Here is a 24,826-nt window from a genome sequence, read left to right as displayed (position 1 = left end):
CGTGGGGTGAGGAGAACTTGATACTCACCATATTGTGGTTATGACAAAGGGAAGCACAACAGGTGTGTAGGTACCATAGAAAACTCATTTGTTAACAGGTAAAATTTAAAAGTACATCAGGTAGCTGTTATGTTGAGGGTTGTTTGGTTTTTGTTCTTTCATTTCCTGGAATCCATTGGGTTGCAGTTCTAAGGGTATGGTTTTGATTTCATTAGGTTAATGATGTAAACTTTAGCAAGCATCAGAGTCACCTGGGGGCTCCTTAACACCCAGGTTACTGGGCCTCACCCACAGAGGTTTCGATTCAGTAGATTTGAGTGGGGTCACCAATTGTCACGTCTTATAAATTCCTTGGTGATGCTAATGCTACTGGTCTGAGATCACATTTGATAACTACTGATAGATGATCAGCATCAGATTAAATCACGGTGAGTAGAATTTGTTTGTTTTCCAGAGCATTTCTCACACTTATTGAACCTAATTTAAGATTTTTAGAAACCTCAAAATCAATCAGGTTTAAAGATGTGTGCGTTTCTGTTGTTGTTGTTTTTTTTTTTTTACTTATAGGTCTATTTTTTTAATCTTCTTTTGTTTTTTTCTTTTTTTTGGTTTGTTGTTGTTGTCTTACATCACTACTTCTCAGACGTGTCATTAAGGATGACAATTTTCCAAAAGATGCCCGAAATCTAACTACCATTCCCAACAGACCGTTTATTTCCCCCCAATTTTTGCCCAAAGTTTGGATAATATACTCTACAACTCTTACTCAGGTATTCTGAACCTTGGTCTCTATGATTCTGTAAAGAGTTTATAAAATCTTTCCCCTCCCACGGTTTAGTTGGGGAAAATCTTACGAAGTTAAACTTGCCGGGCTATGGGTCCTTTGAGCCATTAGGGGGCTCCAGACGCACAGGAATGGCTTGGAATGGGCCTCTCTCGAGTAGCGGTTAGCAGCTCAAAATGATGTACTCTCTTCAATACCAATTCAAAAAGCTGCCCTAATTCCTGTCAGGTTAGGTTCCTCAATTAAATGAACTCCTATCCTAGAGGAAAGGGTTTTATGGGCCTATTTTAGACCATTGAAAGCCAGAAAGATTAAGAGAAAAATTACCGTCCTTGAATTTGGACCTTGAAACAAGCACGCTACACTTTGTAGCTCAAAGTGGTCCAAAGACCAGCTGCAGAATCACAAAGACCAGCTGCAGTTAGAAATGCAGACGATCAGGCCCAACCCCAGGCTTTCTGAATCAAAATCTGCATTTTAACAAGATCTCCAGGTGATTTGAATACACTTTACAATTTGACAAGCACTGTCATAGATTACCAAGAGCTGACCCTCTACTTTTATCTTAAAGCATTTATGCCTCCATTCTCCCTCCTATATATCATCCCCATCCCTCAGAAAAACATAAAACTGATCTTAAAATTCCACTTCTCTTGATCTGTTAGGGATACATGTTAAGAATTTTTAAAACAATTTTTTTCCTGAGGCTACTTTGTGGGGTCATTAAAAATGCAATTGAAATGTACTACTTAGTGGCAGGTGGCAAATCATCCCATGATTAAGAAATTTTTCTGACAATCGTGGACTGGGGCTAAATGGTATCCAAATGGCTTGTGTGTTCAGTCAGTTCAGGCAGAAAGATCCATAAATTCAGTCAGAAGTGTCAGTCTGGTAGCCCTGTGAAATATAGTCCTTAACCTTCTCTTGTCTTGGTCAGAACCGCTTTTTATACAGGTGACCCCTTCTCTGTTCTCTCAAGCCTGCCTTCCTGGGAAGATCAGCCTGCAGGATATAAAAGACAGGCTTAAATTTATCTTCTCTTTCTTTATACTTGTCCATAACACAAACACACACACATACTTCTTTCCTCTTGAGCTAAATGTAACTTCAGCACTTCTCTTGCCTTAATGTTTTCCTAATTAGCCTTAACAGTAAAACCAGCTGCTACTGCAGTGTCTTTTATAAAGCATTAGAAGATTAATTGACTCATTATGTGGAAAAAGGAGGATACATATTTAAGGGAGCTTTTTGTTTAACTTGGGTTATAAATTGCAGCTCATTTTCTTTATTTACACTTTCCCTACCCTTTACATCACCCATAACTAAGGGTTTCTTTTGTTTTAGTTTTATAGATGATGATTTCTTTGTTTCTTTAAAGTGAAAACAATTCAGCATCTAGATACTGGCTACTGAGTCAAAACAAAAGCTAAAGCTGTAAAAGCCGCTTGTGTAGTCTTTGCTTGTCAAACAGGAGGACCAGATTGGGAGCCAGAGGGACCTGGCTATATTCCTGCATTAAACAGCTCTAGGTTGCAGGCAAGTTCTTCAACCTTGCTGAGCATGAGTTCCCTCATATCAAATGGAGTTAAAATTGATTCTACCCAGCTAACTAAGTGGCTATAATAATAACATTAGATAATATATAAAGTATTTTAAATGCACCTCACAAATAAGATGAATAACTTTCATTTAGCTCGCCTTATTCCAGCATGCATAAAACCAGATTGATGATCTAGCTTTATATATATATAGAGAGAGAGAGAGCAGTATAAATGTCTATGCCACTACCTAGTTAGTGATCCTGGGAAATCAACACCTAATCGTAATAGTTAATAGTCATTTAATTTTTACTATATTCCAAATGCTTTACATAGAGAATTAATAAGAGTATGTATGAAAGTGTTATATTTTGTGTTCTATGTATTACACATCAAATAGATACTGAATAAGTTGGTTAAGACATTTGAATGTTAGGTTAGGCTAAGGACTTAACATGCATTTTTTCATTTTGTTTCACAGCAACCCCATTAGGCACATACCATATACTTATTTCCCCTATTTTACAGATGAGCAAACTGAGGCTTAGAGGAGTTAAGGATTTACAGAAGTTTAATTTTAACTCGGGTTTATGTGGCTACAAATTTCATGGTGTTTTGTTTTGTGTTGGTTTGTTTTTGCTTTATTGCCACCTTTTCTCTGGGACTCAGCTCCTATTTTACAAAAAGAATGATCTTTGGAGCTTTTATCCAGCTCCAAAATTCTACGATTCTGCATCTTGCCTTTACACGTCTTCACCCTCCACTCTGTCCTCAGAATGTCAGAGCAGAGTATAGAGTCCTAGACCCAGGAGAAAGTACACTTGGGCATCAAATGCAAAGGAGACAAAAATGAGGTCAGACAGCATCTGAAGACAAACACTTTCCTTTGAGATGGAAGAGCTCATCCCCACAAGAATAGAAAAAATGGGAGGGAAGAAAGAAGAAATCTAAGATGTTTCCAGGAACCCATTCCTAAGAGACAAGCCATATTATTACCCCACTGTCAGTCCAACCTTCAAATAACCCCGAGGGCCCAGCGCTTGTCCAGTGGTGGCATGAATGTCCTTGTATGGTGGCTTTATAAGACTGTTCCTGGATTGCAGAGATAGTCATCAGTAAATAGGTCCTACTTACAAGTCATGAGATCTTGAATCCAAGCTGTGTTCAGGTTTTGTCATAAAATAAGCTCTCTGTGAGAAGCACTGGATCATTTTTTAGTGAAGAGTGGACTGATTGTCTAAATGTTTGAGTGTAATATTGGGAATTGTGGTTTGCAGTCCTAGGAACAGTTTCACATTTTTGCTGAATTGCAGTAAGAGTAACATTTATTCTGTGCTATTTACTGAGTATCAATTAAGTTTACTGTACATTATTTCTAGTCTTTCAGTAAGTCTCCAAGGTGAGTACTACTACTGGATCTTATAGCTGAGGACACTAAGCTTAGAGATGTTACTGACCCTAGAGCACACGTGAGTCATGGAGCTGGATTCAAACTCTGGTCCGGACTCTAATGCCAGAATTTTCTCCAGGACATTCTGCTCCCTGTCCAAGACCTCTCCAATCCCCTCAGTCCCTTGGAGTATTGGAGTTAATGGGAATACTTACTCATCCTGAAAGGCCAGATGGGGGCAGGGATGAGATCTTTCCATGATTTTTTTATTTTGATAGCTCTACCAATTAAAGAAAAAAGACAACCAAACAAAATAAAAGCACCAGAGTTGAAGCTGATAAAGGAATAATACTGAGCTGTTCCCAAGTTAATGCTTAATCATAATTATCATTAAACAAAATTTTAATAGAATTGTCATTATTAACATTGCAGGAAGTAATTGGTCCAATATGGCAGGAAGTAGTTGGTGGTTTAGATGCAAGTAAGGTATTCCTAAAGCCTGAAACAGAAATATATTCTAGTGACGGGCCCAGTGCCTAGCCAGCTGATACCCTTGTAAGTAAAGAATGGTATTGAGGGTTTAGACTTATGGAATGGAAGAGGGAATCTGGATCGATAAAGTGAAGGTAACATCAGCCAATGAATGGGGCAGGGGGGTCATAGATGGTGCACAGGGACTGGCGAGGCATATCTTGTTTTATAATGTGCATTTAAAACACAATAATTAGGTGCCTTATTAAATTATACACACATATATGTCACGTGTAGCACATCCAGACAATAAGGAAGGAAGTTTTTCTGGCCTGTCCCTTCTAAATCCCAGAATCTTGACTGAAACAGCCACCTGGGATCCATCTAGGCAAGATTTCTGTTTTGTCAACAATAGTTGAAAGCATTTTTTAACTCGGGACTGTAAAGTTTGAGAATTGGTCACCATGGAAAGAAAACGTGTGAAGATTATATGTATAATTATACAAACTATTTGAACATATATATATACATCAAATTTCATACACAATACTAAATAATGAAGTTATCAACATCAGCATCCCCTCACACAGGAACAGATGAAACCCTTCGTAAGGTGTAACAAGGAAACGTCTTGGTCTCAGTCTGTTCTCTGGGTGCACGAGCCTGATTCTGTGAGACCCAACTGCACACCAATCTCAGCACTTGTCTGTCTGAAGTTGCTCCAGTTCTGACTTTCAGAATACTCTCAGCCACACATTTCGAAGGATGTTTGCTTTATCCCAGATGCAGGCTGTGGTTACTGATGATCTGGGAAGCGACACTTCTGAATGTGCAGCATCCCTGTGTAGCCTGTACTAGCAGTGTGTTCCTCTAGCCTGCCATGCACTGCCCAGGTGAAAAAGGCTGAATTTTTGGCAAGGGAGGAAAGGCTCCCATATTTACCGAAGTCATGAACTCCATGACTACATCCACTCCCTGAATGTGTAATAATATATCAATAGACAATGGGGAGATTTACTGTCAAAACTCGAAAAATAATTCATTTGCAACATTGATCTCTCTCCACTTTAAATGTTTCCAAAATAATCCTGATTCCTCGTTATATTACCCATTCTTCTTTCTGAAGGATCTCCAGTGCCAGTGGGTATAGATGTCCAGGTTGAAAGCATTGACAGCATTTCAGAGGTTAACATGGTAAGTTTCTCCATGAGATACTTTTTCTGAAAGGATAGAGTCTCAATAGTGTCAATAGTGTCACTGGTGTTTTAATAAATCATCTTAATTATATATGTTACTTATTTTTCCTCCTTTGCTTAATAATGCTGAAGTTGCTTTACTCTCTTCTATCCACTTCTTTCTACCTCTGATTAAAATTCTCATTCCTTTCCTCCTCTTCTCTTTTCCTTCTAATGGCTTTACAGTGGTGGAGCACTGAAGCACATGATATATTTAGCTATGTGACATGAACCAGAAACTATTGCACAAGAAGAAAGGGTGATCATAATATATGTGAAATATGAAGTCACAACCATGAGTCCTTACCCACAAAATGATAAACACCTGAATCTGGGTTGATAGAATGCTTCCAGATTTTTCAGTTAATACTAACTTTGCTTATCTGTAGACAAACAATAGCAGAGAACAAAGGATTTTTTAAACTCATAGGACTAAAAATTTAAATTAAGAAAAGTTTGTCCATTCCCTTATAGTTTCTAGAAATCCAGAAGAGACTGCCCTTATTTTATTTTTGCACTGAAATATTTGCCATTTTTATGGAGTAGTACTTGCAAACCACCATCCCTTAAAACTTTAAACTGATTGATTATTATCATCTTCAGCCTTCCTTTTAGCCTTTTTCTGTTTCCTTTGCCATTTTATATGCTTTGCTTTTTTGTTTCCTCTTCCCCATTCCCCCAACCTGGTTTTACCATTTTAGTTATTTTTGTGTTTTAATATCCCCTACCATAATTTTTCCATTTCATTTTCTCTACTCCCACTTTAGAACTACCAAGTCTACATAATTACCAGAGTTGTGTTTCATTTAAATAATTTTAAGTTTTTTTTTCAGGTACTTTATGAATAATATTTACTTGCACAAACATATACATTATTGATGTAATTCCTTTTTACCTACTACTATTCTGTTAATTTGTTAATGTCTCAGAGCTTTGTGTAGCCCATTTTAGTATATTTTTCTATGCCAAATAAAAAGTGCATTATAGTTTCAAATGTTCAATTTCCATTTCCTTGTTCTTACCTAAGGGATGTATATTCTTATATTTGAATCACTCTTTCCATCTAATTTTGTTCTCTTCAGTTGTGTTGTCTTTTCCATCATCTCCTGTAGTTGTCTTTCTTTTGTTTCCTATCAACATTACACTATGTGCAACTTTTTTTTTTTTGATGTGCAACTATTAATGACAAGGGCCCTAACAGGTACTCACTGGTAGGATGCAGCTTTGAACATGTTTTGGTTTTGGTTGTGGTTTCAATTTTGGATTTGTTTCTACCTCCCCACAAGTTTTAGCCAGTTTGTGAATGCCATTAGATAGGGCCTGTGCCCTCCAGTTTGCCCTGGAACCCATGCCTGACTTTCCTCTTAGATCCATCCTGCTTCGTTCATTGGTGTTTCCTGCCGGGTCCTGGTCCAGGGAGACATCTGAAGTTGCAACTCTTAGCCAAATGCTTATTGTCTTTCATTTTCTACTTTGAATACGGAAGCTTGGTTTTTGCAGGGGGCTGGAAGGTGATAAAAATAAAACCAGGGAATACTCCCTCCATGAATAGAGAAGATATGAATTACTTTCAAACTCCATTTTCCATCTGGAAAGATTTAGTTTGTTGTTTATCTAATCTGGTCATTTCATGTACATTGTTATGTACGTTAATCCTTGCATTTTATCCCCTTTTCTGGAATCTTTTACATGTGTGTTCTTGTGAAATTTTCAAAAGTTGCTTTGGGATATTTTTTGGAATAAAAGTATTTTTGATATATGAACTGTGGCTTATATATAGTGTTTTTCATAGAATTAAGTATTGAAATTTAGATTCTGCATATTATTTTTAATATGCAATTACCACAAAGATAATTTTTTTAAAAGAAGAAGAGAATGAAAGAGAGAGAATAAAGTAGGGATCTCTTAAGGAAGCAGGACCTAGAAAATATAAATTACTTAAAATTGAAAGAGCAAATAATCTTTTCATATGTAAACTTAATATATTTATTTATAGTGATTCCTTCAACTAGTCATTGCCATCCAAATGCTAACTAAATGAAAATTATAGGACACATAAAAATTCCAGAAAAGTCTAAACAAGATCTTCTATGGCCCAACATCTGGTTTCAGTCTTCAGTTAATGTCATTCTAGTCCTTGTCATTATCTAATTTAATATTTATTTCAGTTCAATATCAAACCTTAAATGAAACTTCCTTCATTTTAAGCACCCTACTCCCGGAGGGAATAGCACCAATAGTGCCCACTATTCAAAAATGCCTTGATTAGAAAGTGTTGGCTTTTCCCTTACCAAAAGTGGCTTTTAGTGGCATTCCCTTGAGCCTGTTGTGCTCCAGAAGCAGGCTCTCATTTCGCCTCTCCTGGCATAATCTCTAAGTGACACCTGAATGACCCAGTCTGCATCTAAAAATCTCGTTGTGTCTACCCCACAGCCCCCAAAACTGGACCTCATCCTTTTCTCCTGAATAAGTTCAGCCTTAGTATTCAGTATCAGCAAAAACTGGTCTGCATTCTCCATGCCTAATTTGAAAAAATTATCAATGACCTCCAGTGTTGGCTTCTTTTGCTTCTCATTTATCATTTTCCCATGCTCCCTTGTCCCACCCTGAATTCACTTTCGATCCCTTTTAGTTTGGTCCTGCTCTCCTCAAAACAGGCTGTTCAGCCCACTTCTCATGATAGTGCCAACTAGTGGTGATGCTGATGTACCACTGACATGTATATACCAATGTCTGCCATTTGACTTCATAGGCTCAGTATTTGCCCAGTGCCCTTCTGATCAGACTGAGCATCTAAAACCAAATATATGCTCATTAAAGCAATCCATGCAGTAACCCACAGGATTCCCTGTGGAGTAGTGTTACAATAATGAATGAACCATTCTATTTATTCACCCTCACAGTAATCCAAAATTTCACAGGGCTAATGCTCCCAGATTAACGCAGAGCAATAATACAATGTACCTCTATTCTGATCCTAAGAAAAACAAATGAGCTCATCATTACTTGATGACTTATTTGTGGTTTACTGAGATTTGTTCTTTGCTTGTGTAATAAATGTCAAAGTTCTATTATACGTGTTATTTCAAGAAAAATAGGAGTGTTGTTGGGAGATAAATGATAGTATGAAGTAAGCATTTGGGAAAGGTAAAACATGTTGTCATTGCCCACACCAAATGACTTGGATGAAGATAGGAGAATTTCTGTTCAAACAAAATATTTAATGTAGTATCTGAGAGCCAAATAAAACTCAGATTATTGACTAACCATTTTTTTTTTCTGTTAACATAATGTTAATATAGATTTTTCCCCTCATCCTTACCTCCTTACAACTGGAATGCACATTAACAATTCAAATACCTGAGCCATACTGGATCAGAATCTCTGGGAACTAGCTTCTGGGGAATGTGCCATTTTAACAAATTCACAGGTGATTCTTTTGCACACTAAAATTCCAGCACCACCATTTCCTGGCATTCTTTCTGTCTCTCAAGAAGAGGGAGATCATTGTCGCTTTTTCAGAACCTCTGAAAACAATGCTTTCCACTAACAGCTCCAATAAAGGCTGTGTCCAGGTTTTTGTGGGACTGTAGGTTTTTCAACTTGGGGAGGGCTTCTTTAACAAAAACAATATAAATTTATGGATACAAAATCAATCAGAAAAGTGAATATTTATTTATAATGAGAAAAAAAGCAAAATAAAATACCAGACCATGGCGTTTCAGGTTCCTTTCTTCTGAGACCTCTTTAGGTGATTTACCAGAGTGCTTCGGTAGAAATCCTTCCCAGTTATAACCTGTTTCCCTTCACCAACTTGAATACTTGATGGTTTTCAGAAATTCTCAACATTCACCAGAGTCCAGGTGAGGGAGGGGCTTTGTGACTGAAGCTCAGTAGCTTCATTCTAAATCTACCTGAAAACATAAGCTATTCACGGACAGGTCACTAACACCCATGGAAACCAGTCGAGACTAATAGTATTGAGTGGTCATCCTGAACCATATTCCTACTGGCCTTGATTTGTCTCTTTTTCTCTCTGCCTAGGACTTTACAATGACTTTTTATCTCAGGCATTACTGGAAAGATGAAAGACTTGCCTTTCCCAGCAAAACCAACAAAAGCATGACCTTTGATCACAGATTAATCGAAAAGATTTGGGTGCCTGATATCTTTTTTGTCCATTCTAAAAGATCCTTCATCCATGATACAACTGTGGAGAACATCATGCTGCGTGTACACCCCGATGGAAATGTCCTCTTCAGTGTCAGGTAAGGAGGGCTGTCTACTGCCTTTGGCTTCCTTATACCGCACCATCTACACCAAAGCTGATGGGTCTCACTTCAGGCTAAACTCCCAATATTGCTGTATTTAGTAATGCTGGAGCTTGGGACACAAGCAAAAGATGTGATTTTTCCTGGTTCTAACTTCCAGACTTTAAAGAATGGTTTCCTAGTCTAACTGTACCCACTCTGGGCATGTATTGGAGAATGATAGGAAATAAGGTTGGGCAGAGTGGAGCTGAATTATGGAAATCCTTAAGAATCTGGTCCACAATTTTATAAGTATACAAAACTACTTTTCCTCCTCACCAACTCCACCCAACCCTGCACCCCAGCAAGCAGTCTTGGAATCTTGGATTAACTAAATAATTTTGTTAACTATCTCCTTCATTTTTCACAGGAATATATAGTCATCATCCAAGTTACCCCTAGTTTCTTCATTTAAAAAATTTTGAAAATGAAAAAAAATTTTTAATTTAAAACATTTGTTCTGACACTATGCTATAATATCCCTCCATCTTTAATATACCATATGTTTTTAAGCCTGAGTCCTGTGTTTACTGAGTGGCTTACCATAGGTAATCCTAAAAATGTTTGGTAAATCCAAGCAATTCATTTTTTTTATGTCTTAGAAATCCCAGAAAGATTCAGTAGTAAACTGAAAAAAAAAAAAATTAGCTTCCCAAAAGTTATCCATGTCCTAATCCCTGGAACCTGTGAAGGTTATTTTATATGGCAAAAAAAAAAAAGGATCTATGCAGATGTGATTAAATAAAGGGTCTTGAGATAGGGGAATTATTCTGGATTATCTGGATGGGTCCTAAATGCAATCATCCGTATCCTTGTAAGAGAAAGGCAGAGGAAGGATTTGACACACATGGAAGAGTAGAAAGCAGTGTGACCATGAAGACAGAGATTGGAGTGATGCAACCACCAGCCCCAGAATGCTGGCAACTACCAGGAGCTGTGAGAAGCAAGGAATGAATTTCCCCCCTAGGGCCTCTGGAGGGAGCAGGGCCTTCCTAACACCTTGATTTCAGTCCAGTGATACTAATTTCAGACTTCTGGCCTCCAGAACTGTGAGAGAATAAATTTCTGTGGTTTTAAGCCACCAAGTTTATGGTAATTTGTTACAATGGAAATTGGAAACCAATACAGATTCTTTCTGTTCATTAAAAACACCTTGCTCACTTTAGTACAAAGGTGCTCTTACCAGACGTTTCATATGCTTTTTTTAAAAAAAAAGAAATTAAAGGAAAATACTACTTTCCATAGGACTTTTAAATCAGAAGTAACATAGGACTCTAATAAGTACTGGAATCAAGCGTTACTAAGAATCAGAAGCCGAATGGCAGCATCTGGCCAAGGAATCAACTGATTTAAATTAATTATTTTGATGAGGCGATATCCACTGGAGAATTAACTCAGTGGATTTTCCTTACCCTGCACATTCCAAAGAAAGATTTAGCTCTTGCCTGGCTCCTGGGAAATAACCTACAAGCCCTTGGAATATCCTGCCTGATAAGTATGTCTTTGTTTACCCGGAGGCCTTGAGCCACACGGTATCAACTCGATCTCTGGAGGAGCTAAAGACTAAGGTCAGCCATAACTATGTGACCAACCCTCAGTTAATATATACTTTGGACTCCAAAGCTTATGTAGCTTCTCTGGTTGGCAATTGTCCGTGCATGTTGTCACACATCATTGCTAGGAGAAATAAGCACTGTCCATTTACCTCCCCTAGAACAGGACAGCTGGAAACTTGCTCCTGGTCTCTCCTGGAACCTGCCCTATGCATCTTATTTCATTGCTGATTTTAACTGGTATCCTTTCATTGCAATGAACCATTAACTGTTAGTATGACAGCTTTGATGAGTTCTGTGAATCCTTCTAGTGAAACATTGAACCTGAGGTTGGTCTTGGAGATCCCCCAACACAGAAGGACTCAAAACTGTTGTCTGCACAGCTGTTTCAGCTGACAGCAGAGCCAGTCGAAGCCCAGCCAGTCACCTGGTTTCAGGCTTGGTTCTGACACCGTCTACTGACAAAGATTCTCTCTTTGACCAAATTCTACTCAGTCTCCTCTGAACTCTCTTCTCATCTAGGCCCTGCTTCCCCATTCTCAATATCTGATCACCCTCCATATCTGATAAGGTTCCTCATCCACCCCCTAACCCCCAGCTGACATCTGATCACCCTGGCCCCCCTTCAGCAAGAATCCTGTTAGGTCCATTTAGCCAGAATCCCCCAAGCCCTGATGTTTCCTCTTGGTAATTGTTCATCCACTGACCTCCGCACCTCCACCCCACTCCCTCTTCCTTCACTATAAATTCCCACTCATTATATTTGGAGTTGAGCCCAATCTCTCTTACCCATTTAAAAAAAAATTATAGTAGCCCTCCTAAATAGAGTCTGCCTTACCATTCTTTAACAAGTATCATGAATAATTTTTTCTTTAATAGTGCCTGCCTAATCTCCTTGGTGGTTAATTTATTCGTATGTACTCTGAAGGAAGTAGACTCAAAGATTTCAGAAGTCCTTTCCAGCTTTAAAGTACAAGGAAGATGCCAAAATGAATATGTTTTGTGAAACAAAGTTATCCAGACATCTTCCTGGCTTGGCATTTTGCTGCATGACTATTGACAGTAGAATTCAACCCCTGGCAGATGAAATGGTTCTACTCCTCTGATTAACTTGGGGACACCATGGGTAGGAGCAGCTGTTGCCTTTGTTTTTTGCAGACTTGCTCAGGGGCCTTTTAAGGAACCTCTGATCTGCTATTGCAGGTACCAAAGTTCAACAGCCTCTGCCTGAAGCCAGGAAAAGCTAAAAGGACATAAAATTTGAAAAAACAGTCCTCATCAGTATGCAAGCCTTTCAACTTAATAGCACCTGAATTACGTGCTTAATAGCACGTAGATCTATAACTGAAAATGCTCCAGGCTTTCCCTTCACTCCTGGAAAGATAATTTCCTCAGGTAAACTTGCTTTGTGAAAGAAACCTTTACTCATAGGGTTTTAATACCACCATTCCAGCTCTTTATTACTGGAAACTATTTAAGTTTGGATCTTCCAGAAAGCAGAAAATGTTTAAATCTATTTAAAAGTCTTCTCACTTTGAAGTGTGTTTTTCTGAAAACACCCGAGCCAGAAAATATAGAGGAAGCTAAGCAGGAAATGGTGAGATCAGAAACAATTATTAGGGCAGGAATTCACTCATTAACTCTGTCTTAAGCAAATCAACTACCTTCCTGGGTTTGCTTCCTTATGGGTTATTTGGAAAGAAGATGGTAACACCTGTTTTGCATTAGTCTTGAAAGGCACTCAAAAGTGTCAGAGAGCTTCAATGCTGCATTGCTTATTTGACCATGTGGTTAAATGATCTGCAGTTTTCTTTTTCTCATTCTTGCTATAGGATAACTGTTTCAGCAATGTGCTTTATGGATTTCAGCAGGTTTCCACTTGACACTCAAAACTGTTCCCTTGAACTGGAAAGCTGTAAGTCTTACTTCCCTATGGAGTATGTGTAGTCTGAACACACTGTCACATATTTGCATATAAATAAGCATACTCTTAACAAGCATGTAAACATGTTGATATAAGTTAAATATATTTGTCCAAATCAGCTTGTTGGTTGGTTGGTTGGTTGGTTTTTTAGTGAGAATGATGATGGCAAATTGTCTCTCAAATGAGAAGACAGAAGATTCAAGGAAAAAAATGCTTTGATAACTACATATTTTGCAGTTTCCACAATGATTTTAAAGGAATAGCTCCCTAAAAAGTTGTATTCTTGCTAACGCTATTAACAGAGACTGGCAGATTTAGAAAGCTCTGCCATTTATGTTCCCGTATGAATCCCAATCTTCCATTAAGTATACTTTGTTTCCCTGGAAAAACCCAGCTCTAGACATAGACCTCGTAATCAAAGCCCTGTCAGAGGGCATCTGAGCCAGCTCCCTGTCAATTACTTTGACCCACCAGCTATTTTTGACATGATATCTTAAAAGCTGACTGCAGTTTTCCATAATGTGGGTAAAATGCTGGGAATCTCAATGGATGTCTCCTACATAGATGCTCCTCCCCAAATCCATTAGAAACTCTCTATAATAGTATTTGATTATAGAAGAAAATACTGTACAAGCCCAGCTCACTCTGGAATTTCATCCAATAGAGCTACAAAACTAAAGGGGCCTAAAGACTTGGCATCAGACCTGTGAGTGAAAGGCGTTGCTGTTACATCACGGTGCACACAGACATGGAAACAGCTATTAGGAGAGTTTTAATGTGTCACATGGGCACAAGAAAAGCTGCCACACTATGCCAGTAATTGGGGTCTAATTTTTGGAGGTTTTTTTTTTTTCTTTTTGAAGATGTGAAGTCTATTGGCAAACATATATTTCAGAGCCATGACATTGGACCAGACCCCAGGGATACAGAACTGTATAAAACATGGTCATAGACCTCATGGAACTTACAAGAGCTTACTCCAATAAAAAGAATGTTATTTTCTTGTCTTAGATGCCTACAATGAGGAGGATCTAATGCTGTACTGGAAACATGGAAACAAGTCCCTAAATACCGACGAGCATATTTCGCTTTCTCAGTTCTTCATCGAGGAATTCAGTGCATCCAGTGGATTTGCTTTCTATAGCAGCACAGGTACAGTATTTTATGTGGACAATTCATCAGCATTTATTGAGCATCTACTGTCTGCAAAGTACGTGTGGAAAGACCCGAGTCCAAACAAGCATCCCATTTGGCCAGTAACATCATCCTTCTTTTATAGGCAGCCACCTCTACCTTTCCAATACAGGTGTTCCTCAGCTTATGATGGGGTTACCTCCCAATAAATCCATCATAAGTTGAAGTGCATTTAATATACCTAACCTCCCAAATATCATAAGTAGCCTAGCTTACCTTTAATGTGCTCAGAACACTTATTCATCTAACTCAAATCCTATTTTATCATAAAGTGTTGAATATCTTCTGTAATTTAATTGAATACTGTACTGAAAGTGAAAAACAGAATGGTTGCCTGGGTGCAGAATGGTTGTAAGTGTATCGGTTGTTTGCCCTCGTGATCTGGGGCTGACCGGGGGCTGGTTCGCTACGGCTGCCCAACATCACACGAGAGCATATGGCCAGCCCGGGAAGAAGATCAAAATTCAAAATTGGAAGTACAGTTTCTACTGAATGTGTATTGCTTTCATACCATCATAAAGTCAAAAAATTGTAAGTCAAATCGTCTTAAGTCAGGGACCATCTGTACAGATTTCTGTCTTCGTCATATAACCACCTCTAACTAGATGCCTTGCTTCCTCTCGGCCCCTGCAGTCTACTCTTAATACAGCAGACAGAGTGTTCTTTTGAAAACATAAACAGCACAATTCTTCTCTGTTCAAAACCCTCTGGTGTTTTTCCACCAAACTTCCAACAGAATTTAAGCTTCTCACCGTGGCCTGCAAGGCCCTACATGATCTCTCTCTGCCTAAGGCTCTGACCTCACCAACTACCCGTGCCCCCTCTCCCTACTTCTTGCTTGTCTTCAAACACACCCATCTTATTCCATCTGCAGGGTTTCTGCTTTGGCCTTTTCTCTCTCTGCCTGGAATGTTTTCCCCTGATCTTTTCATGACCAACTTCCTCATTTTGCTCACAGCTTTGTTCAAATATCATCTCCTCAAAGAATGCTTTCCTAGCCATCCTATCTAGAATAGACTTCCCTCCTCACCATTCCCCATGTGCATTTGTCTTCACATCACTAACCACGTCCTGAAATACATCTCTATTTGACTGCCTTATTGTCTGAGTGCCTCACTAGAAAGAGTGCAGGGATCTGTCTGCCTTGTTCACCATCTCTTCCCCATTCTCTTGTTCACCTCGAATGTGCCTGGCGCATGATAGGTGCTCAATAAATAGCAGCTGAATCAATCAATCATCAATCAATCAATCAAGTACATCATTGTGATGCCACACACATGCCAAAAGGGTATAAAGAGATTTATTACTCACATAATGAGGTTTTTTAGAGAGAGCAGGGCAGGCTCCTGAGCAGGTCTGAAAATGTCTGAGAGAACAGCAAAGGGTGCCTGACTTGGGGTTCTATGGTGGTTAGAAAGTGGGGCTAGGGTGAGGATTCCATTAAATGGGGCAGTGTTTGCATGGTTTGATCATCCCACCAGTGCCAAAGAGGGAACATCTGGCTTTCCTCCTAGCTTGCCCAGGGGTGGAACAGAAGGGGAAGTGGGGCTAGAAAGTTATCAGAAGTCAAATATGAAAAATGGAGTCACACTCTATTTATTACACTACCCAAAATGAGGGCTCCACATCTTTCCAAAGCAGCACTACCTTTCCTGGTTGGTAAAGGGAGCTCTTCCTGGCTACAGCTTCAACAACAAAACCATCCCTAGTCTCCCCTTCCCAGAAGAACAGCAAGACAGAGCAACATTTCTCCTGCTCGGTTGCAAAAAAAAAAAAAAAAAATTCAGAAAATTATGAGTAAAGAAAGGACCTCGGGCTTCCCTGGTGGCGCAGTGGTTGAGAATCTGCCTGCTAATGCAGGGGACATGGGTTCGAGCCCTGGTCTGGGAAGATCCCACATGCCGCGGAGCAACTAGGCCCGTGAGCCACAACTACTGAGCCTGCGTGTCTGGAGCCTGTGCTCCGCAACAAGAGAGGCCACGATAGTGAGAGGCCCGCGCACCGCAATGAAGAGTGGTCCCCGCTTGCCGCAACTAGAGAAAGCCCTAGCACAGAAACGAAGACCCAACATAGCAATCAATCAATCAATCAATCAATAAATCTTTAAAAAAAAAAAAAAGAAAGGACCTCGTTACCTAAATATATTTCAAGACTTAAAACCATATGCATTAATGTCTTTCTTTATGAAGTACTTTCACAGCTTTTCCTTATCTCTCTTAATCTCACAATAATTATATGAAGCTATAACGTCAGAGATGCTATTATTCCATTCTACAACTATAATCAAAATTCTCAATTGCAAACCATAATGAAGTGGGCTGTGACATGGGTAATACAAGACATTGAGTAGCTTAAAAAATGTATATTTTGACTTTAGAATGCACTATGCAGTGTATCTCTTATTACCCTTGGTAATGAAATTGTTTGATGTTCCTGAAACATATCAACTGATGGTGAGAGAAACTCAGAACAAGTAGGAAAGAGAAGGGTAACCAGCAGTTAATTAAGAGTAGAATATTAGGCATGCAGTCTGCCAATTCAGTGTGGATTGACTAGGTGTATATATTAGACTAAGTGCCTAAATATTTACTTAATCTGTCTAAATAGGTTTGCCATCTTGGGTTACCTAAGAAATTACTACTGAGGAAGTAGAAGAGTTCTCCAACTTTGCAACATCTATGATTTAGTTTTATTTTTTTTAACCTATACTCTCTGTGATTTGAATAATTTTGTCTCAAAGTAAACTGCATTTATCATAGAAAAATTAATCTTACCACTTATTTATAAAAGATATACTTTCATTTTTATCATTTCATTATTCATTGCCTTATTTTAGAAAAGGTTTAATAAGATTGACATCACAGCTATTGTGAAATAAAGCATGATATAAATTAGAAATGTGTGAGAAAGAAAAATGTAAAACAAGGGTAAGTTATGTTATAGACTATAATATGTGGTTATTAGAGAATGGCACTCAGAGAGTCCTATAGATGGTCCAAATATATGGCTTTAAACTTCCTTGCAGCCAATGTGAAAAGGGAAACCTGAACAAAATGTGTGTGTGGATGTGACTGCAATTTGTACTTTTGATCAGCACAAATTAATCAATATTACCAACGTGAGTTTATATAATTCCAACAACAAGCAAAAGAACATCATTTGGCTACTTTTTGGCAGATTTATCATAGATAAATTAATGGTACCCATGAAACTTTGAAATAATAAAAAATAGTTTATGGATACTCCCTGCCTTTTAGCTCTTCTTTGAATCCCTAGCTGTCTGGATCCTAACTTGGAATCCAGTGACCTAGTAGCTACTGTGAATCTTTTCCTTCACATAAAATATTTCATTTCATTTGTTATAGCTAATAAATAGTTTATTGGCTATTGCATCAGTCATTAGCCATGTACTGAAGACTTTCTCACCTGCAGAAACACTGCAAACACAGTATATTTTAGAGAAAGGTCTTTAAAGGCCAACCCATAAAATGTAATTACCATTCATCCCTGAACAGCAGGTATGAAATTTAAAGGAGGATCTTTGAGTCAGATAATTAAACAGACTGCAGTTCAGTTAGTTCAACAAACATTGGATGGAGTGCCAGGCCCAGGTCCTATGCCAATGCTGGGTAAACAAGGGTGAGTGTGTTAAGTTCCATGTTCCCTAGGAGCTTGGAGTCTAAAGAAGCAGGTTGTTTCACTAAGTGTGGGGTTTCCACGAAGAAGCCTGTTCTGATGAAAACTTTGGCTTTTTCTCATAGGTTGGTACCATAGGCTTTTCATCAACTTTGTGCTAAGGAGGCATATTTTCTTCTTCGTGCTGCAAACCTATTTCCCGGCTGTGTTGATGGTAATGCTTTCCTGGGTTTCATTTTGGATTGACCAGAGAGCTGTTCCTGCAAGGGTTTCCTCGGGTAAGTCTTTCCACACCTTTGTGAAATGTTAATATGGGAGAAATGTCGAGGAAGGTAAATAAAAAGGGTGATAAGTGGAGAGGGAAAGAGACTGATGATTTAGTAGGGATAGTTACTGAAAACCTCCCTATCCCTTGCCCAAGTTCATTTCACTTTCCCTGACAAACCCGTACATCACAGAAGATTTCAATTCAAACCAATTCACACTATACTACTGGTACCTTAATAAATTACTTCTTGGAGAGGGGGATGTTTGAATTTGGAAACATGAGCACTAGTTAGAAATTAGGGCGTAATCTAAATGCTAAAATCAGAATCAGCTGCAGTGGAATTTTAGGTATGGTGACACATTAGTGGGCAAGAGATTTCAGGTGGAGAAACATTTCCAGCCTCATTAACAGGTATATTATCTCCTCTATCTACATATGTTATATGCCACCATCACACATACAGATTTACGGGAATGATTTCAGACCCACTTAGCAGTTATTGAGTCCTTACAAAGTGGAGTTGCCAAGCTAAGCAGTTAGATAACGTGTTACTTAACGGGAACCCAAGAGTCAATCCCACCTGCCTTCTTAGCTGGTTTGGGGCAGAAATCTATCATTTTGGCTGATTTTGTTCTTTCGCCTGTAATGCTCTATCTAGAGCATTAGTGGTTCATTAGTCATAAGTAGTTCATAATCATTGTAATTATCACACAATTCATTCCAGAAAGGGTGATTTCTAAGTTAATGTTCACAAATTATATGCATACTTCAAAAGATCATTTGAAAGACATAAATCGTCATTAATGTGAATAATTTGTTCACCTCTTTCGCCTATTAAAAGCTTCAATCTACAAGCATTTGAGGCTTGAATGTCTTCAAGAGGAAACATACTATCTGAATGAGTAATTAAATTATTGTGGCTGTTCCTTCACATCAGAGCAGCCTGGCCCTGACCTCAGTAGGGCAGTAGGGCAGTGTAGACCCAAAAGAGGAGACTAAAGGCCTATTTCCAGCCCTCGAGACAGAATGAGAAGGGCATTCAGTCTCTAAAGGTTTATGGATATGATTTTCAATGGGATCCCTGAAGCTGACTGCTCAACTCTTATACTTTGAAAATGACAACAGTAAAAGCTGGTTCCAGGGCAGGGTGGGGTGAATGGAGAACACTGAAATCCATTTAAGTCGCCCCTGAAATTCTATGCTTCTACATCTGATTCCTCAGGGTTAGGAAATTGCTATGCAGATTTATGTAAAATAATATACAAATCAGAAGTGTCCCTCTCCTTCTTTTTAAGAGAACTGTAGTATTCCTAGAACACTGCTATCCTCTCAGGCTTTTCCTCCCTACCACCTTCAAGTTCTTTCAAAGATACTTTGCCCTCTGTTTTAAAAAAATTTTTTTTATTGATAGTTGATTTACAATGTTGTGTTAGTTTCAGGTGTACAGCAAAGTGATTCAGATTCCTTCGCATCACAGGTTATTGCAAGATATTATGTATAGTAACCTGTGCTATATAGTAGGTCCTTGCTGTTTATCTATTTTATATACAGTAGTGTGTATCTGTTAATCCCAAACTCCTAATTTTTCAGTGCACCCAGTGAGGAGTAGAGAGCAGAAATCCAGCCCAAGCTCCATGGGACATGGTTTGGGGTGACGTCCTCCAGAGGAAGGGGCACCTCTTACTAATTTGCACAAAGATGTAGTTTGGGCTTGCAGACGCCTTGTAATAGCTTACTTCACCTCCTGCTCTTCTTGCCCCAGTTCAACCCTATGACCAGAGTGATATCTCTAAAACGCAAATGTGATCACAATACTCTCATCTCAAATGCCATTGGAGTAAATACACTCAACTTGGAATCCAAGGTGCCCTTGAGGGGTGCCAGATAAAATACAGGACACTTGCTTAAATCTGTATTTTAGATAAGCACCAAATAATGTTTTCGTATAAGTATATCCCAAATATTGTATGGGACATACTGATACTAAAACACTGTTCATTGTTCATCTGAAATTGAAATATAACTGAGTGTTCTGTATTTTTATTTGCTAAATTTTCAATCATACTCCTGCCCCAACATACTAGCCCTAATAAGCTTCAACCAATTTGAATGTTCAATGTTCTCAAACAGGCCCTCATGCCTATCTGCTTATCTCACCTCTGTACATTTGTTCTGGCTCTCACTCTGCCTAGAATGCCCTCCCTACCTGTCTTTCTCTGTCAAATTCAGCCATTTCTATACAGCCAGAAGCCTTTACTGATGGTTCCAGGCAGATATGGTCTCTCCCATCTTTGGACCACATAGCACTCTGTATCTCTCCTGAGAACCCTACTTCCTCTATTTCATGTTCAGCTATGGGATGGGTTGGTAGCTTATCTTGTCTCCTGTATTAGAATATGAGTTTCTTAAGGACCAGGATCATTATTATCCTCTTTTTTGTCCCTACGTGACTGGCACAGTGTCCTGCACATATTTTGTGCTCAATACATAGTTGTTAAACTACCAGTATTTAGCCCACCATGTTTTTAATAACTATATTTTAGCTACTAACTGAAAACAATGATGATTCATTGCTCATTAAGACTCTTCCACATTTGGGTTCATTTGCTGATTGAGGATGAATCATTTGCTGGTTAAGACCCTTCCACATTTGTCATGTTTCAGATAAAGAACAATGGAAGCTGAACAGCACAAAAGTATCAATTGTGATTAGGCACTTCTCATAAGAGATAATAGCTGTCATAACTTGGAATGTGTAATGGGTTAAAATACCATTCTATGTTTCTATTCGATTTGGTGTGAGACTATTACGAGCTGTTCAAGGATGTTTTAACCCTCATGGAGGGCTCTCCTCTCCTTTCTATCTCCCTCCTTCTTTCCTTGCCTCCATCATTCCTGTTTTGACCCCTCTGCTGGGGTATGCCATTCATGTACAATGTATGAAGTAATGGGGTCATTTATCAGGAAATAAACATGGCAGAGAAAGGCAACTAAAACTTTCAGGCATGTAGTCATTCATAAAGAAAAATGTCTAACAGAGGATATCCCATATACCTGGAAAAGTAAATACTTCAGAGCTATTCATTTTACCATTATAGAAGTAACCAGAACTTCTGTGCCATGGACTCTGGCACCACCTTTGTGGAATAATGGTTGTTACTTTCTGGCCACAGAGTGGTATTTGGATATCCAGCCTATGTTTCTCTCCCTCACATCACTTAATATTTTTCTTCTGCCTAAGCCTACAGGGAAAATGTTTTTACTCATTTAAAGATGAATGTAGACACCTATTCCTTCAAAAGAGCTCCCCACCACACAGCCACTGAAGGGGTGAACTGACTCAACAGTTCTAAGTGATGTCTGCAGGCCCTACTGCTTTCACACAGGTCAATGAACCTCTCCATCATATATGGCAAAAAATAGCCAATGAAACACAAAGATAGATGAATAATTCTCCCCTAAGTGCAGGGCTCTTTGGATCTCATATGTGTCCTTAAGAATTAATATGGTGAGTGAAACTGCAAGGCTCAGGGAAGTTGAGTCCCAGAGGCCAGATTAAGTATTGCCTCTTAACACTTTCCTAACTATGCATAGCAATTTCAGTAGGTGGGAAAATAATTCTCTAATCCCAACACAGGACCTTTCTTTGACTAAATGGTCACTTCATATAATTCAAAACTCCTTTATTGCGATGTTAACTTTAATGGGCTTGGAAGGAATACAGTTTGTCAAGGTTAATGTATTTCTAAGGGGTGGCTCAAGACAAAGTAAGTGTGGTTAATGTAGCTGTAATACTCCTCACTCCAAGTCCTATTGCTTTAGGAATTTAGATATCAGTTTTCTCACCCCTTACTCCCTGTACTCAACATTCCCTTCTCCCCAGTCTCCCTGTCTCTCCCTCTCTCTCTCTCTCTTTGTTTGCGCCTTTTAAAGAAGAAAGTCTAGAATGCTGATTTAAAAATAAATAAAGCTACCATAAATTAGTTGGACTAAGCACCCTTCTAAAGAAAATGACTGCTAGTTTATTGCTGTCTGGCAAATATAGATAATGCAATTCCCTTTTATTGACCCAACAGTCATCAATTTAAAATACATGACAAGAGCATGTATTTGCGTGTTTTTCCAAACCCTTATTTTGTCAATTAAGCTTCATGTTACTGTTCATTGAAAAAAATTCAAGTTCTATCTTCCATATCTTAGAAAACCAGTAAGAGAAAACATTTAAAAATTTTTGAACAAATGAGGTAAACATTCCTAAATAAGAATGTTCATTTAGGATTTTCACAGTTTTCACAGTTTTACCAGGGAAATCCTGACAGGAATAAGACTTCTGGCCTCTTGTAAAGCACAAAGTACCTTCATGCTTCCTGACATAATTCTACACTCACTTTTACAGCATCTTGTCTCAGAGATACTCCATATATAGAAATTGGTTTACAATCTTAAAAACAAAAGGAAATTTCCTCTACAGGTTCAGAATGAGAGGCCACAGGTTTGCATGAAAAAAGCATGGGTTCTACACTCAGAGAGAAAGGTTTCAGTCCTGCTCCTGACCAAACTCAGGCTAATTAGCCACTCTCCACTCATACTTCTTTTCTGCAACATGTGGCTAATATTTACCTAGGTTTGTGGTGGGTAAACATTCAATAAAGGCAAGCAAGTTTTATTTATTAATCTCAGCTTCAGCTATACATACACCTGATCCATTAATAAAAATTTCACATCTCCATGTTTATGTAGCAAGGACTGCAAGCAGCATCCACTGATACGCAGATTATTGATATTACCATTGTTGGGGAAACCTGAGACTCAATGGGTCAGTGGCCTGCATTTAATGGTAAGTGCTAGAGAAGCTTTTAGGTTTCTTATTCTGGAGTTCAAATCAGTGTGAAGGCGAGATTCCAGGCCCTCCTATGGTGACTATCAAATTGCCAAATTGCATTGGTTTTGATCGTCCAAAGGAAAAACTTAATTTGAAATCGAATAGCTCTGTAGCACTGTCATTGTCTTTGATATGGGCCTCCCTCAAATGAGAACCTTGCAGAATTATAGAATTTGTTGAAAAGGTAGAAATGTGTGGGTGAAAGCTGTCCACGTGCTGTGTCTGTACATTTAGGAGTAAATCGCAGTGCTCTTCCTGCTGTTCAGGACTCTGTCTGTTGACATTAAAATGTCCTCACAACTTATAAAAATCATTAAGGATTCCATTTGCACTTCCCTGGTGGGAAGTTAATAAATAAAACCATGCCAGCCAGTGTACATTTCAAATATTTACAATACTTTACTTTCTCTCCAGGCAGTACTCTTGCAGTATGCCTCTGAGAAATTAGTGTAGACACAGAATAGCCTTCGCCAAGGCTGGCATTTTATTAAGGAAATCTCAGTCACTTCTTTCTCCATTGTCCCCCAGAACATTGATATCGTTACCTCTGATGCCCATGGCAGGGATTAAAGAAGGGAAAGGAAGAGAAGAAAAGGAAAGGGAGGGGAAGGCAGTGGTCAGGGAGAGGAAGGGAAGAGAAGGAAAGCGGTGGGAGTACTGGACAACAAGGGAAAGGGAAGGGAGGGGCAAAAAGTAAGTGGCATTTAGCAGTTGCTTAGTAAATATTTACACTGAACCCAGCCTCCACTAACACACTTCCGTTCCGAATCTCAACTGAATTGTAGTTTCAGTAACAAGGGGCAAAGTGATACCAATAACGATGGCTTGTAAGTATTCTATATGAAAGAAAAATACAGAGAAAGCAATCTTTAATGCTACTAAAGATCACTCCCTGACAAATGAAAGATTAAAGATTGACATGAAGACGCTTTCTGAACAGTAAAAGTTGTGAAATGATGGGGAAGGGTAGTGGAAATGGTTTTAGAATTTCTTTCTCAGAAGAATTTTTAAAACTTGAATACATTATTACCTTCCTGGGATGGTTAAAAGAGGCCCAGTTGAGGGTGGGAAGCAATCGATCCTTAAAGACAAGTCTGACTCCGTGGAGACCTTAGCTGGAGGGAAGGAAACGTCACAGACAATGGGGGTGAGGGTGAGAAAAAGAGATGGAAAGAGAAATCAAAGGAGAGTTTCTTGCTTAGGCTCAAGCTGTGTACTAGGTTAACATGCTGGGATTCCGCCCCCCACACACACACCTTTGATCACCAGGTATCAATCTGTATCAATCTGGAAATGTATCCCCTGGTGTCATCTAGCACCAGCACCTGGAGCTGAATGGTTATGTCACTGAACTCATCACTGTCTCAAATGGCAGGAATCACCACGGTGCTGACCATGTCCACGATCCTCTCTGGGGTGAGTGCCTCCATGCCCCAGGTGTCCTACGTCAAGGCCGTGGACGTGTACCTGTGGGTTAGCTCCCTCTTTGTCTTCCTGTCAGTCCTTGAGTACGCAGCCGTGAACTACCTCACCACAGTGAAAGAGAGGAAACAATTCAAGAAGACAGGGAAGGTATTGCCTTGTTTTGACTGTTGTATCCTTTCTGGAATGTGAAAAAGACTATCCTCATCTATGCCCTCT

General features: G+C 39.0%; 1 protein-coding gene across 5 annotated transcripts in view; it reads left to right on the top strand.

Moving 5' to 3' along the window:
* The window catches only part of GABRR3 (gamma-aminobutyric acid type A receptor subunit rho3), a 394,852-nt gene that overhangs the window by 350,814 nt on the left and 19,212 nt on the right, over nt 1–24,826 (top strand). For all 5 annotated transcript variants that reach the window (XM_082392131.1, XM_082392132.1, XM_082392133.1 and 2 more), the window contains 6 exons: nt 5,310–5,377; nt 9,463–9,686; nt 13,114–13,196; nt 14,217–14,357; nt 18,161–18,313; nt 24,561–24,757. In XM_082392131.1, coding sequence (XP_082248257.1) covers nt 5,310–5,377; nt 9,463–9,686; nt 13,114–13,196; nt 14,217–14,357; nt 18,161–18,313; nt 24,561–24,757 — 866 coding nt within the window. The remainder of the gene's footprint in view (nt 1–5,309; nt 5,378–9,462; nt 9,687–13,113; nt 13,197–14,216; nt 14,358–18,160; nt 18,314–24,560; nt 24,758–24,826) is intronic.

This window comes from Balaenoptera borealis (genome assembly GCF_965194805.1).
Source record: "Balaenoptera borealis genome assembly, chromosome: 5".
Classification (NCBI taxonomy): Eukaryota; Metazoa; Chordata; class Mammalia; order Artiodactyla; family Balaenopteridae; genus Balaenoptera; species Balaenoptera borealis.
This window is presented reverse-complemented; position numbering and strand designations above follow the sequence as displayed.